This window comes from Vespula pensylvanica, chromosome 1, assembly GCF_014466175.1.
Source record: "Vespula pensylvanica isolate Volc-1 chromosome 1, ASM1446617v1, whole genome shotgun sequence".
Taxonomy (NCBI): domain Eukaryota; kingdom Metazoa; phylum Arthropoda; class Insecta; order Hymenoptera; family Vespidae; genus Vespula; species Vespula pensylvanica.
Genome location: NC_057685.1, coordinates 16,440,385 through 16,454,199, shown reverse-complemented (window position 1 = coordinate 16,454,199; position 13,815 = coordinate 16,440,385). Strand labels below are relative to the sequence as shown.

General features: G+C 38.0%; 1 protein-coding gene across 4 annotated transcripts in view; it reads right to left on the bottom strand.

Annotated features, from left to right (window-relative positions):
• The window catches only part of LOC122632188, a 235,286-nt gene that overhangs the window by 17,802 nt on the left and 203,669 nt on the right, over positions 1-13,815 (bottom strand). For all 4 annotated transcript variants that reach the window (XM_043818728.1, XM_043818738.1, XM_043818748.1 and 1 more), the window contains one exon: positions 13,554-13,696. In XM_043818728.1, the coding sequence (XP_043674663.1) occupies positions 13,554-13,696 (143 nt within the window). The remainder of the gene's footprint in view (positions 1-13,553; positions 13,697-13,815) is intronic.

Below are 13,815 nucleotides of genomic sequence, written 5' to 3'. Positions count from 1 at the left end.
CAGGCTTTCGTCGTCGTTTTCGTCTTCGTCTCGAGTCTCACGAATGAAATGGTTCAACGGATGAAAGGAACCGTCGTCGTGCCGTCGAATGAAAGGGTTCCTATCGTGGAAAGAGAAAGAGAGAGAGAGAGGGAGAGGGGGAGAGAGGGAGAGGGGGTGAAGAGGAACGAATCGTACGACAAGAAGAGAGAGAGAGAGAGGAAGGGGATGGCATAAGTGACAAGTTGAGGGATTGCCGCGCCTACGAGCGCGCATTGTACGCAATCGTCCTTCGTGAATACCTCGAGGCCCTTACTCCGCCTACGATTTTCACCGTTTTCGACTACATACTGTAGTATGTACGTATGTACGAATGTATGTATGTATATATATAAATGTATGTATGTATGTATATACGTCGTACGTAGAAGAAGTACACGTCGCCCGTAGACGGAAAATTTCTCAACTGTAAAGTCTCGGGGAAAATAATTCCGAGAAAGGGCTTCTATTCGATTCCAATGTGATTTCGAGCTTATCGGGTACCGATGATCGATTCCTTGATTTCTACGTGATACCATACATGTACCGATTTTATACAGTACCTTCTGATGATCGCAAGTTCGTTAAAAATACAAGGGTTATCTGTACGAACGTTTTAATAAACAATATATACGTGTAGGTTATTACTGTTTATGAAGGTGAGTCATCCGAAGGACCTTCTTGTACGATACTATGATCTCTAGTGAGATGAAACGTATATTCCATATAAACAGAGCTTAAGATAAATCAATATCACGCACAACGAGCAAGCTCAAAGGGCAATCCAGTTGAAAACAAATTCTTTTCAGCGTATATCTAAAAGAAGAACTCCAAGCGAACGTAAAATAAATCCCGCTTTTTCTCGTGGGTAAAGAAATATCGATGAATGGAAAATTAAATTCACGATATACTATGAGTCCTCCGAGAGACGACGGTCGATTACTTTCGAAAGGCTACGAGTTTTATTCCGAGCTAGGGTAAAACTTTTAGTATCGCTAAAGGTGTAGAAAGAATGATAGAAGAAAAAGAAAAATGTGTGTCTCTTTCTTTTTCTCGTTACATCTCGCCGTTATCCTCTTTTTCCTATCGTCCTTTCAACGTATACAGAGACGTGCGCACACGTGCGCTATCTTTTCCTGGTTCTGGTGATATGTCCTGAAATGCGAAAGCGACGTCGTTTCTACGTTTTTCAAAATGCCAGACCGCGGATTCGATTAGGGAAGCCTTGTCGACCTAGCCCCTTTCGGGAATTGCGGGGCTTGACAGCGGCAGTGCACCACGATCGCGGTTCCACGGGGTAAAACAATGACGAATGTGTCCTGTCGCGCCCAATACGGATCCAAGCTGGCTGCCTAGCTGCCTGGCTCGCACGTGTGAGAGAGTGCACACGCGAGAATAACGTGCCGGTAGTCGGCGTCGAGGAGAGAAAGAGAGAGAGAGAGAGAGAGAGAGAGAGAGACAGAAGGGATAGGAGGCACGGGACGAAACTGCGAAGGGGTTGCAAGAGACACGCGGAAATACGGGCTAACACGCGACCCTCTCCACGACTCGAGATGTCGCTGTGGTATTATCGAGCGGATTTCCGCTACGCGTTGCTTTACACAGAGACAACCTAGACGAATTCCGACGTGTCTCAGAACGAGAGAAGCGAAATGAGTAGCCTGAATCAAGTACTTTGTTCTTATGTTTCTTTTTCTTTGTCTTTTCTTTTTTTTTTTTTTTTTTTTACTTTTCTTCTGCTTTTAAGATTACGATCGATAAAAAACGATTTAAAGAATGTTATTTCTTGATTCTATATACGTAAAAAGTAAATTGGTCTTTTAAATGATACGAACGTTTTATCGTTTTTTTTTTTCTTTTAATAAAATTTCAATTTGTTGTCGATGATTTTATCGTAGGAACGAGATGTCTATCATTCGCTATTACGTAGATTCGAATTATCTTAGATGTATCGATTTTAGAAGAAGTTTAGAGAGAACCCGAGTTTGTGAAACCACTACTAGGAATTTCCAACTGGAATTTGCATCGTTGCAAGTGTTCGTGGTATACTAGAGAACATATTAAAGAATAAATAAGAACATCTGTTCTTTATTTCTTGCACTTAGAGTTTTTTTACTTTAAGCAAAAAAAAAAAAAGAAGAAATATCTTTCGTAATGTAATATCAAACTTGAAAACAATAGGATATAGAAATGAAATTTCAGCTTGACTTGCTTGTTTTATCGTTAGATGGAATAAGATAGATATATGTATGCTACTAATGCGGTAGAGGTTTATGCATTATCAGATAGATTTTGGGTATGTATCGTGACGCATGGTTTGCGGTTCACTTCGAATTCCGTTGGGGAACATTGTCACCTGTATTTCAAGATTAAGATTCCGTGTATTAACGAATGATAATACGCTTATTATCAAGTTTATTTTTTTTGTTATGGATTATACGAATTTGTGGCATCGATTGCAATATCCTTTTTTATTACGAATATTAGTATAAGTTGTGAACGGAACTTCAGTTATCTTCACGAGTTCCATTCGACTCCGAAATTTGTAGTATCCATTACATCACCGTGCAACCGTTGTACCTACTATACGTATATATGTACGTTTCTCGAAACAAGAGCAAACTGCGAGCAAGCAACGTTCCACGACATGTTCGTAGTAGTTGTGAGGCGAGGAAATAAGAGAAAGAGAAAAACGTCGTTTGAAATTCCGCGCCATATGCTCAATGGCTCTTCTAGTACACCCTTTTACCCTCCTTACTCTTTCCTTCGCCTTCTCTTTCCTACATCGAGCGTCTCCTAACTCTCTCTCTTATCCACCCACGGCCAATACTCCTTTACCTTGCAGCTGCGGGAAAATTCAAATTTACGCACCGACTGCCTCCGCTGTGTTTTTCGAACTTATGAAAAATGAGTCTAGTCGAGGGTCCGTACCACCCTCTCTAGATCACTCTCTCCGCACTACTCCATTCTCTCCACTCTCACGACTCTCTCTTTCTTTCTCTCCCTCTCTTTCTTTCTCTTTCTTGCTTTCTGAGCTTCACCCTGTTGGCTCTTACACCTTCTCCTCTTCGTCTTACAACTCACCGATCGTTTTTCTTTATTTTACTTATGAACTTTCCGAGATCGTGGCAAAAATTTCAAATGCCTTTTCGTACGATCGATCTATTCTTATTTAGTTAATATCTTATATTACTACTAATAATAATATCTAATCTTATCTATTTGTAATATATATATATATATATATATATATATATATATATATATATATATATACTTTGAAGGTATCTTAAGAATTTTTAAATGGAAACGACGATGTCACGTTAAATTTTTTGTCAAAAATGACAAAGGTTTCAAAGAAAATGTTAACGTTTAGCTTTTTATCAATTCATTTTACATGTCGTTAATTAGACGAGGACAGAAGAGAGAAGGAAAAAGGTCATGAAGGGAAAAAACTTGGTTCATCTATTTTGTTCCCCCGAGTGGATCGAGTTGCTACGACTCGTAGCAAACTACTACTAGTGATGGTGGTTCACATTTTCCGGTAAGAACGTGAACTGTGGGTTTATACGTATCGTGTCTCCGGAGGTTATGCGACATAATTTACAGCGCCGAGCTCGTCCGAACGTGTAAAAAGCGTACGCGAAAGCTAGGCTGAAACAGCTTCGAGCGTAACAGCTATGGGTTGGCCATCTTGATTTTCGAGATATGCCATGAGTTTAAATTATTACATACCTATCTTCTGGGGATTATATTCTAACGAGTAGTACCCATGGAAATCACTGCTTTTAATATATATCTACTAATCCTTGTTTCGTGTAATTTTTTCTTTCCAAATAATTTCTCAAACTAAAATGAACTTTCGAAACATAGGAATATTTATAATGTATATGTAATTACGCTACTTACTTATCTCATCGATGACGATTACAACGTTAGATAAAACGTTTATCGAAATTTGAGAACGTTTATTTACTCGATTATTTAGAGTATAAATATCATTAAAAGAATTTTATGAAAGTGATTCGACTCAATTCCGAGTTCTTCAGCTTCTTTTGCTTCTTTCTTTCATTTTTTCTTTCTTTCTACCGATTCAATAGGGGAGGTTTCTTTCAGTCCCGGTAAAACTTCAACGACCGTGGCTATTACCGTCTGAGATTAGACGTTTCTTCCTCTTCTTCCCCCGTTTTCTTTTTCTTCTATCTGCTTTTCTCTCTCTCCCTCTCTCTCTCCCTCTCTCGTTCTTTTTCACGACTACACATTTGACTCTTGTTCTTATTTTTCTTTACGTCGAAAACATGGGAGAAGGATGGACTCGCAAAGTCTTTTGAGAACGCTCGCACACTTGCGCGCGTGCTCAAGAAAAAGAAGGAGAATAAGAGAGAGAAAGAGACGCTTCTCCGTTTGGCTCAACGTTTACGATCGCTTCGAGTTTGAACGAGGCTAATCGTGTAGCAGAAAACGAGTCTCGAGCTTGAGATCTTGGACACACATTTTGAAAGAAGAAAGAAGAAAAAAAGAAAAGAAAACGAGTCGCAGCTTTTATTCTTTTTCGAAACTTTCACATCGAATCCTATTGCACAGGATCCATAAAGAAGTCATCTAAATTCTAATCTTCGTCGTTGTTTATCCTGTATAGACTTCTAAAGAAAATTTCATCTTGACATCTTCGAATGTGTCAATTACGATAATAAATATAATATTATTGATTACTGAGTTATCGTTGTTGTAAAAAAAAAAGCCGATTGAAACATTAATGACGACGTGAATTTTAAAAGCCGTAGAGAGAAATTTCGTTGTTGCACGACTGCGTTTTCGTAATATACGCACGCATTACAAAATATGTTCCGCGTTTGCCGTTTACTCGTTGATGCTGGTGCCGTTACCAGGGTAGAGAAAAAAAGGCGGGCGGGCGGGCGGGCTTGTGCACGCACGCGCACACAACCTTCGAAAATTTACGAGCGTCATTATTAAACGCGAGCCAAGGATGGTCCACGGGTGGTACGGTCCCTTTTTTAAAAACGGTAGCTTTAGATATTAATTTCTTCCTCCGACTACCCTCTTATACTTTTTCTCGTTCACTGCGCGCGTTCCAGCTGTGCACCGTTGCTCCCATAAGGCCGATGCTGGAATCAAAATTATTTGTCTTCTACAAATTCTTTCGCTTACCCTTCCTTATTCTCTCTCTTTTTCTTTCTTTCTTTCTCTCTCTCTCTCTCTCTCTCTTTCTTTCTTTCTTTTCACTAAAGTGACGACGTTGACCGTAGCATTCTTAATATCGATGAAATATATCGAATATTTTGTCGTCCATTCAATTTTCCAGTCCTTCTTGTAAGGGCAATATCGAGCGATGCAATTTCAATCGATAGCGGTGTATCCGACCGTGCGTCATATGTGCACATAACATACACCTATAGAACATATGGTATACGTATGCATGCACACGTACGTACACATATGCGTACATACGTATGTATCGGTTCATCGATAAATGGATATACATTCCAGTTCTCGATCTATTTGGAAATAGTAAAAAACATACACGCGTAAATGCCCGGGATATTCGCAGACCGTTGACGGATAAAACACACAAGCATTTTCATCCTGGAAGTTTTTAGATTGCATTTTTTATGGAACGCTATAGGGGAAGGGAAGGAGGAGGGAATGGGTGGGACACGTTCGCTGCGAACGTACGTATGTACGTAGTACATCGCTCGTATTTTATTGATCAAACTCCAATCGCTCCATGCATATTTTTCAAAAATATTCGCAAAGTTTTTCACTGTTCTTTGGGACCTTTCGTTTCTTCGTTATTTGTAAATTCGCGATAACATCGTCCTCGATACGACGACGATAATGAAACGCTTTGATTCCGCTACGCCTTCGGCTATGGAGGATGAAATTTACGAAAATAATTCTACTCTCTGTTCTACCCAATATAATACACATACACGTGTACGTACGTACGTACATACTAACGTATGTACCTAGATCGGTGCACCCATTTTCAATACACCGTCGCAAATTGTGGTTAAGAGAATTGCACTTAAATTAGAGGCGAATTTCGTCTCTTTATTAGAAGATGAAAACGATGCAGTTATTGAGCCAGGCTGTACAACGTGAAACGATCCTGTAATTCTCTACTTGCATGCGCTCGGTCTGATACCAGAACGCTTACGCGCATATTTTCCTTCGTGTATGTGCGCGCGGGTGTTCGGTATTTAGTACGAGCACGTTGTGTCGTTGCACGGCCATGCTCTACGCGTGCACGTACCTATATGTGTGTGAGAAAGAGAGAGAGAGAGAGAGAGTAGGCTCGTGTATCACAGCGACATGTCGTGTACGTTTGCCGTGTACCGGTGCAAGTTCTTATACGAAGTTTACGCGAACATAGACACATACACACGTAGGAGTCATGAGATCCTGTATAAGGGTACTTGGCCAAACATATGCGTGATTTAAAAATATAATATATTCAACGCTTGACCGCCATTGCACTGTTTAACTAGTCAGCCATGTTAACCATCAAGCTTTTCTCTATTTTCACTTCAGCTTTTTCATCGCTTCTCTTCGATCGAGTTTTCCTTCGCTTCTTTCTATCTTCCATTCTTCTTCATTCGTGCGAGCTTACAAGAGCTTATACAAGATCCGACAAACATACGTACGACGTATGTAAATATACATATATCTACTTTATTTTTATATCGTTATTTTTTTCCATACCTCCGTGTAAAACGAGTTCAACGATTTTTTTATTCTTCGTAAACCATACGGTGTAACGATCGATGAAGAGAAGAAGTATTTTTACATTTTATTTTAACATCGTCGTCGTCGTCGTCGTCGTCGTCGTTGTAGTCGTCGTCGTCGTCGTCGTCGTCGTCGTAGTCGTCGTCGTCGTCGTTGTTGCTGTGCTGTACAGCCTTTGACAAAAAAAGGTATCTCTTGCGCCCCATTTTGCTCCGACAATAACGAGCATGTTTTATTTATTCCTTTTTTTCCCTGTTAGTCAGCTTATAATTAATCGTTGATATTTTGCGTTCTTATTTTTGTTTCAACCCGGTGATATATTTCGACGTTGCTCGCAATTCGTTGTTTTGACATTTTCCTTTAATTTTTTTTCTACTCTTCATCTTTATCGTCAAGTACTAAAATGAGAGATAGAGAGAATATTTAATCGAACTGTCTTCTCTCTAAATGCATACTTACATACATACATATGTAAGTACACATATCTATAGATATACCTTCATGATATTCACGGACGTATCTAATTTATCATGTTTTTAATGAAAAAGGTCTTTGAAAGTAAGTAACTCAACCGTTGTAACGCGTTGTAAAACCTTCGGGAAGGAGATTTAAGCGACCATTTGTGTTCACGTAATTTAAGCAAGCGTGTACCATTAAATTTTAAAAAAGATCGATTCAACGATACATCCCTGTTTGTCGTGAAAATAAAAAAATATTTATACGCCTTTGGAACGTGAAACATTCTGAATCCATTTCTTTCATGGTATCTTAATATCGTCGGTATTACTTTAGTGAAAAACGTCTCTTCTATTTTCCTTCGACGGTTAATTAAAATTTTTATGATCGACCTCTCGCTCTACTAACGATGGAGTTTCGTTTGAAAAAGTATGGGTAAAGATTTTAACGATTCTGTAGAGAAGATATGACGTATAACTGCAATAAATAACGTTTATCAATAACGTTATACGTCATCGATTGATTAAAGAAACAATAGGAGTGAAAGAAGGAAAAGAAAATAAAAACAAAAAGAGAAAAAGAAAGAAAAAAGGTTTTATCTCATTCCCTTATATTAAAATCATTCCTTTCATTTGCAAGCGCATATTAATTTTAAATCGTAATATTTGTACGAGCGAAAACGTTTTTTGTGCGAACAAAAGTATTACTGTTTTATCTGCAATATTATATTTATAAATGGATAAAAAGAGATTCTTTAAAAAACAGTATGTTTTCGAAAAAAACCAATTTCATTTCTCCCTTTATAAAAGTAACATTTTTACTCGACATATTGTTACAATACGCGTATGTTAATAAATGGAAGGATAAAATTTGAATACTAGAAAAATAGTCGAACGAAATACGACGACGTATTTAGATTGTATTATCGAACGTTTCTAAACAATTATTATTGACGACATGGAAGTTCGTTCGGCATAAAATTTTTTCGCGCAAAACATGTTGAGATTATATGCGTACCATTTAATTTCGATCAATTAAGCTTTTAACGCGTTTCGACGTTCCGCGCGACGCTCGGCTAGAATTTTAGCAGAGACGGAGCATAACGTAATTTAATTAGATTTTCCCCTTACTTCGTTCGCTCTAATTTAATCTCGTTCCACTAGGTTCTACATTCATTGCAATAAGGGCCACGGCACTCCTCCGCGTTCTTTGTTTTCATATCGTCGAACGGATAAGCACGAGCCGCGATAGATCTCGACGGACGTTCCACGTGCCAGTAGCTTAATTGCTCGGGGATTCGTGCTCTTTATACCTGTTAAACCGCGAATGTACTCACACCTTTGCACGTGCCACGGCTTCCCTATTACCTATACTTACACAGACGCCCATACACCCACATACCTATGTACACAAACGTTTCCACGTTTCTATACGAGTATTTTAGCTTATAACCTAATTAGAAGAAAGTCTTATACGCGATCGAGTTGATATGATTTATTCTCAATAACGTACAACATAATTAGAAATATATATATGTGTGTGTGTATGTGTGTGTGTGTGTGTATTCATGAGAATCTGTGAAAAAGAATTAACTAGTTAAAATACAGGATGTCAGAAAAAATTACGATTTTTTCCAATACGAGGAAAATTATTTCTGTTTTTTCTTCCTCTTTCCTATACAACGATATCTCTATTTCGTATTGACCGTATTGTTTGTTTTTCTTTTTAACGAGCTCTTATACAGCTTCGCTCCTTTTTCTACAGTCGTAGCGCGATTTTCGAGACACCGTGTATAATTGATTCCGTGTAAATCGAATTTATGGATTCGCCGATCCACGCGAATTACCGTCGGCTGTGGTATCTCTGTTATTGCTTTATCGTGTATTAGAGATAGGCAGCGGGAACTTTCCATTTCCTCGTTTGAAATTCGAAGTACGTTCTCCCGGAGATTTGTGCGAGTCGATCGAAGGGGTGGCGTAGTCTCTCTCTCTCTCTCTCTCTCTCTCTCTCTTTCTCTTTCTCTTACTCTTTCTCTCGTACTCGCGGAGAATCATCGGATTGAGCTCGCTTCGTACAAACTTGTTTTACAAAGAGAAAGAAGAAAGGAAATGAAGAGGGAGAGGAAGATTATAAAGGAGAACAAAGGGGGATGAAGAGAGAGGGAGGAGGAAGTGGAAGTGGAGAAGGAGATGGAGAAGGACGAGGAAGACTACAAAGAGAATCCAATAACTTTCATGATCATAAAAGAACTGCGTTATTACATCAAATCAAGGTTAAAACGATGTCTCCTTCGATATCGCCGGATGTAGATTGTTCATCGTGCGATTCAAAAGAATTTTCTCTCCTATTATCACCGACGGAATCGTAGCCGATAATTACGGATCTGCGAGTAACAAAAAAAGAAATTAAGAAAAAGAAGAAAGAAAATGAATAAAGAAAAGAAAGAAAATAACACGGTAACTACGTTTGCGAATCGGTAATCATTAATCGATACTATTTTCTCTTTCACGGATGAGTTCCTCCTTCGCGTATCTAGCGAATAATTTATATTTGATCGATGTTCATAAATTATTATTACGATCTTATTATTCATCGTGGGTATTCCTAAAGCTTCAAAATTCGAGGTTGACCCTCCGGAGAATTCGTACGTGACTCGAACGAAAATTCAGTTTCTTTCCATAAATCGGTAGATCAATCTTGCCGGTTTCTTGAAGTTCGTTCCAGAAAGTAAGAGGAAGAAGAAGAAGAGGAAGAAGAAGGAGGAGGAAAAAAAGAAGAAGGAGGAGTGAAGAAGAAGAAGAAGAAGAAGAAGAAGAAGAAGAAGAAGAAGAAGAAGAAGGAGAAGTAAAGAGGAGAGCATAGAGATAAGAAAGAATGGACGTTGAAACGAGAGAGGGATCGTACGAACGAGCGATGTATCAAATCGGATTCAATATCTCTCTTGACATTACGTAAAGATGCTATTTCTCGATTCGAGTTTGTCCTCTCTCTCTCTCTCTCTCTCTCTCTCTCTCTCTCTCTCTCTCTTTCTTATTCTTCTTTCGTTTTCTAGTAAATCCTACGACAACCGTTCGACCAAAGCTCTTGCAAACGGTAAATTGAAAAGCGTAGCTATATTCGAGAAAAATCCGTTATCGTCCGTCTCTCAATTTGGATTATCGTTGATTATTATATCTTTGGAAAGCTTAGAAACAGTTGTACCGGCTACTTTCTACTGAAAACTAACGCCTGATGCATCTCTTTCTTCATATATCTCCATATTTTCAACTTTTCCTTGTTTCTCTCCTCTCTCTCTCTCTCTCTCTCTCTCTCTCTTTCTCTCTCTCTTTGTCTCTCTCTTTGTCTCTCTCTCTCTCTCTCTTTCTCCGCAGGCAGGTGTATTAAGCGTGAAATTAAAACGAATAGGATCGTCAACGTCGCGTGTAGAGTTTAATTTAAAAAAGTAGGCCACGATAAACTGCTTCGTGTATGGCATCATAAACTTGGCATTATCTTAAAAAATGGGCCTCAAAGAAGTATAAATCCGATCTACGTTATCCGACCCGACGACAGTCTCCTTTCGTTCCCTTCGGACCAACGAGACGATTTTAAACCCTCGATGAATAACGACCTTGAATTTTACATAAATTTCTACTTACTTTCGTAGCCGAAATCTACAATGTTTTGAACGCTTGATATCTTCAAAAAACAAAGAAAAGAGAAAAAAATAATTTTATAATATTGTTTTATTTTTAAAATTAATCTTTGTTAAAAAATCAATTAAACAAGTTATTTTAAATGATAATTTGATACAGCTTTCGTATAATAATACCGAACGTTTCTCTCATATTCGAAATTTAAACCACGAGAGATTTTCGTATGCAAGTCGATCGATGAGACGATTTTCTTGGCTTTCAGGATAAAAAGTGGTTCTTTTCACGAAACTGGGAGTCAGAAAAAAGTGGAAAGAGGAAAAGAAAGGAAAGAAAAGAAGGAAAGAAGGAAAAACGAACGACCAGTGGATCAAACCGAATCCAATAACTCCTGTGGGATTACAACTCTGACCCGCGGGAGTCTATCGGGTTGGAAGATGAGAGGGATGAGGGACAAGGGCTGCCGTTGATGTTGCTGGCGTTGTTGGTGGTCGAAGAAGCACGAAGAGGGGAAGAGATCGGCTCGTGGCTTCATTTCGAAGCTTCTGTCGACGAGACTTGGTAGCCTTTACTATTTTGCGATACAACAGACGATGATGATCTATATACTATTTGGAATATATGTGTGTGTGTGTGTGTGTGTGTGTGTGTGTGTGTGTATGTGCTTTGAGATTTGACTAGGTTATCCTTGATCTCCTATTAATCGATATATCAATATACATATATTACTATAGTCAATACGTATATATATATATATATATATATATATATATATATATGTTGGCATATTATTATATTCTAATATGTCTGACATTTAGTTCACGTTCCACTTGCCATGAAATATCGAAATTAATAATATAATTAAATCATTAGGAATCCTATAATATTTAATGCAATTGAAAATTTCTCACGACTTTTCTTGTTTTGCATGAATACGATTACAGGAATATTTTTAAAGGTATTTTGAAAATTCGCCTTCTGTACCGTATCGATTTTCCATTTTCAATGGAACACGCTCGGATAAATCCACGGGCTTGCTTTCGACGACGCGACGGAAGTATTTTCGAAAGAAAAGCTTCGAAATCGGGAGGCGAGATATCAAAAGTACCTATAGCCGTGGGCAAAGGTAAGAGCTAGCGGGCAAATGACGAAACACAAACGGTTGGTACTCAATCACGTTCGCGGTAGGTACAACGATTTTCGTGACGCGCCACGTGAATTCACCGCAAATTGAATTTCTCTGAACGTAGTAGTCTCGTTCGCTATAGTAAATAGCACACATATATGGATAAACGCATACACAGATAAATACACAGATCTTCGTGTTAGTATTTATCTATACCTATATTTGAGAAGAAGGCGAAAAGCTTTCGTGACACGGGAATACACACAGACACGGAGATACACATTTGTACGGCACAGAAAGAGAGATAGATGCAAGCTACGAAGAAACCGAATAGACGCTTCAGCAACCAACGATAGGTATATAACTTATAAGCCTTTCGTGGGATTTTGACAAATCGTCCGAATCCTGTTTCTATTTCTTTGTCTCTTTCTTTCTCTTTCTCTTTCTTTCTTTCTCGTTTTCTTCTTTCTACATTCTTTCGTGATCCTCTCTTCTAGCCGATAGAGAATTACCTCGGTGACCAGTGGCGTGCCACTAAATTCTCATGCCTTGTTCCGGTACAACTTTCCCAACAGTCCTAGTCCTCCTCTTTTCTACAGAATTCTTCATGTTTCTACTGTTTCTATATCTCTCTTACCTTCTATTCGAGCACGTAGTTTGTAAAATTTACCAACCTAGACCAAATACTACCATCTGTAGTAAATTTTTATCTAACTTTCTTTCTTTTTTTTCTCTTCTATTTTTTTTTTTCATATCGAATACACAGTCGAAACGAACGAATTCTTTTAATAACTCTCCATCTCTTCTTCCAATTATTCTTTTTTTTGTCGCCGATCGTGGACGAATAAACAAACGTCGTTGAAAGTAGAGTCCTATTTACAGTGCAAACCTTATAAATGTCTAAACGGCCATCCACGTTCGTTATCCATTATTTATGTATAAAACGTTCGATGGAAACGTAGAGGAAGCTTTTTCATCGATCGATTTGCCATTATACGGTGTCTCGGTCCATGTCTGTCTGTGTGTTTGTAAGTAACGTTCGTGCATGTTCAACATTGTATGTACAAAAGTTAAGCGCGAACGTAAGTATTAAGTTATGCATAGTTCACCGAACATTTGTCACGAATATGCAATATACCCAAGGAGATGCGCATTTAGGTCATGCACGCTATCGCTCATGAATTATCGACCGTTTACGTATGTATATGTATCCATATATATATATACATATATACATTACATATTGTACAATCTATAGGTTTAGTCTAATTATCAATACACACACGTATTAATCGTCGATGGTTGTGGTTAACGTTTCAAAATTCTATTTTCTTAATCCTTGAAGTAACTTATGTTAACATAAAATTCTATATTTAGATTTTGATGAAATAATGGAATAAGAATAATCAAAACTGAACTTTTCAATACGATATAACTTAATTGACAGTTGAACGGCCATATCTTAGAAAGATTACTCTATTTATATATTCCTAAAATAAAAGTGTGTTACAAATGAAAAAAGCAAACGTAAAACGTATCAATATCCATAATAATATAAATCGAGAATTACTTACTAACTAAGGTGAGGTAGGGTATACTGTGTTGAAAATGGGGTGGACTACAAGCTTCTTCCGGTCTTGAAATGGCACTTCCTGTTTGTACCTCTATAACTTGACCGTCTCTTCGATGAAATGCCATACACATGTAACCGCTTCGGCTGTGAAGAGTTCAGATCCATTGAGATACAAAGAACGTACGATAATTCGAGAAGAATATCGTCTTAATTTGGATAGAAAGTATTTCATTTTGAAAAAAATAATTTATATTTAAAAAGTA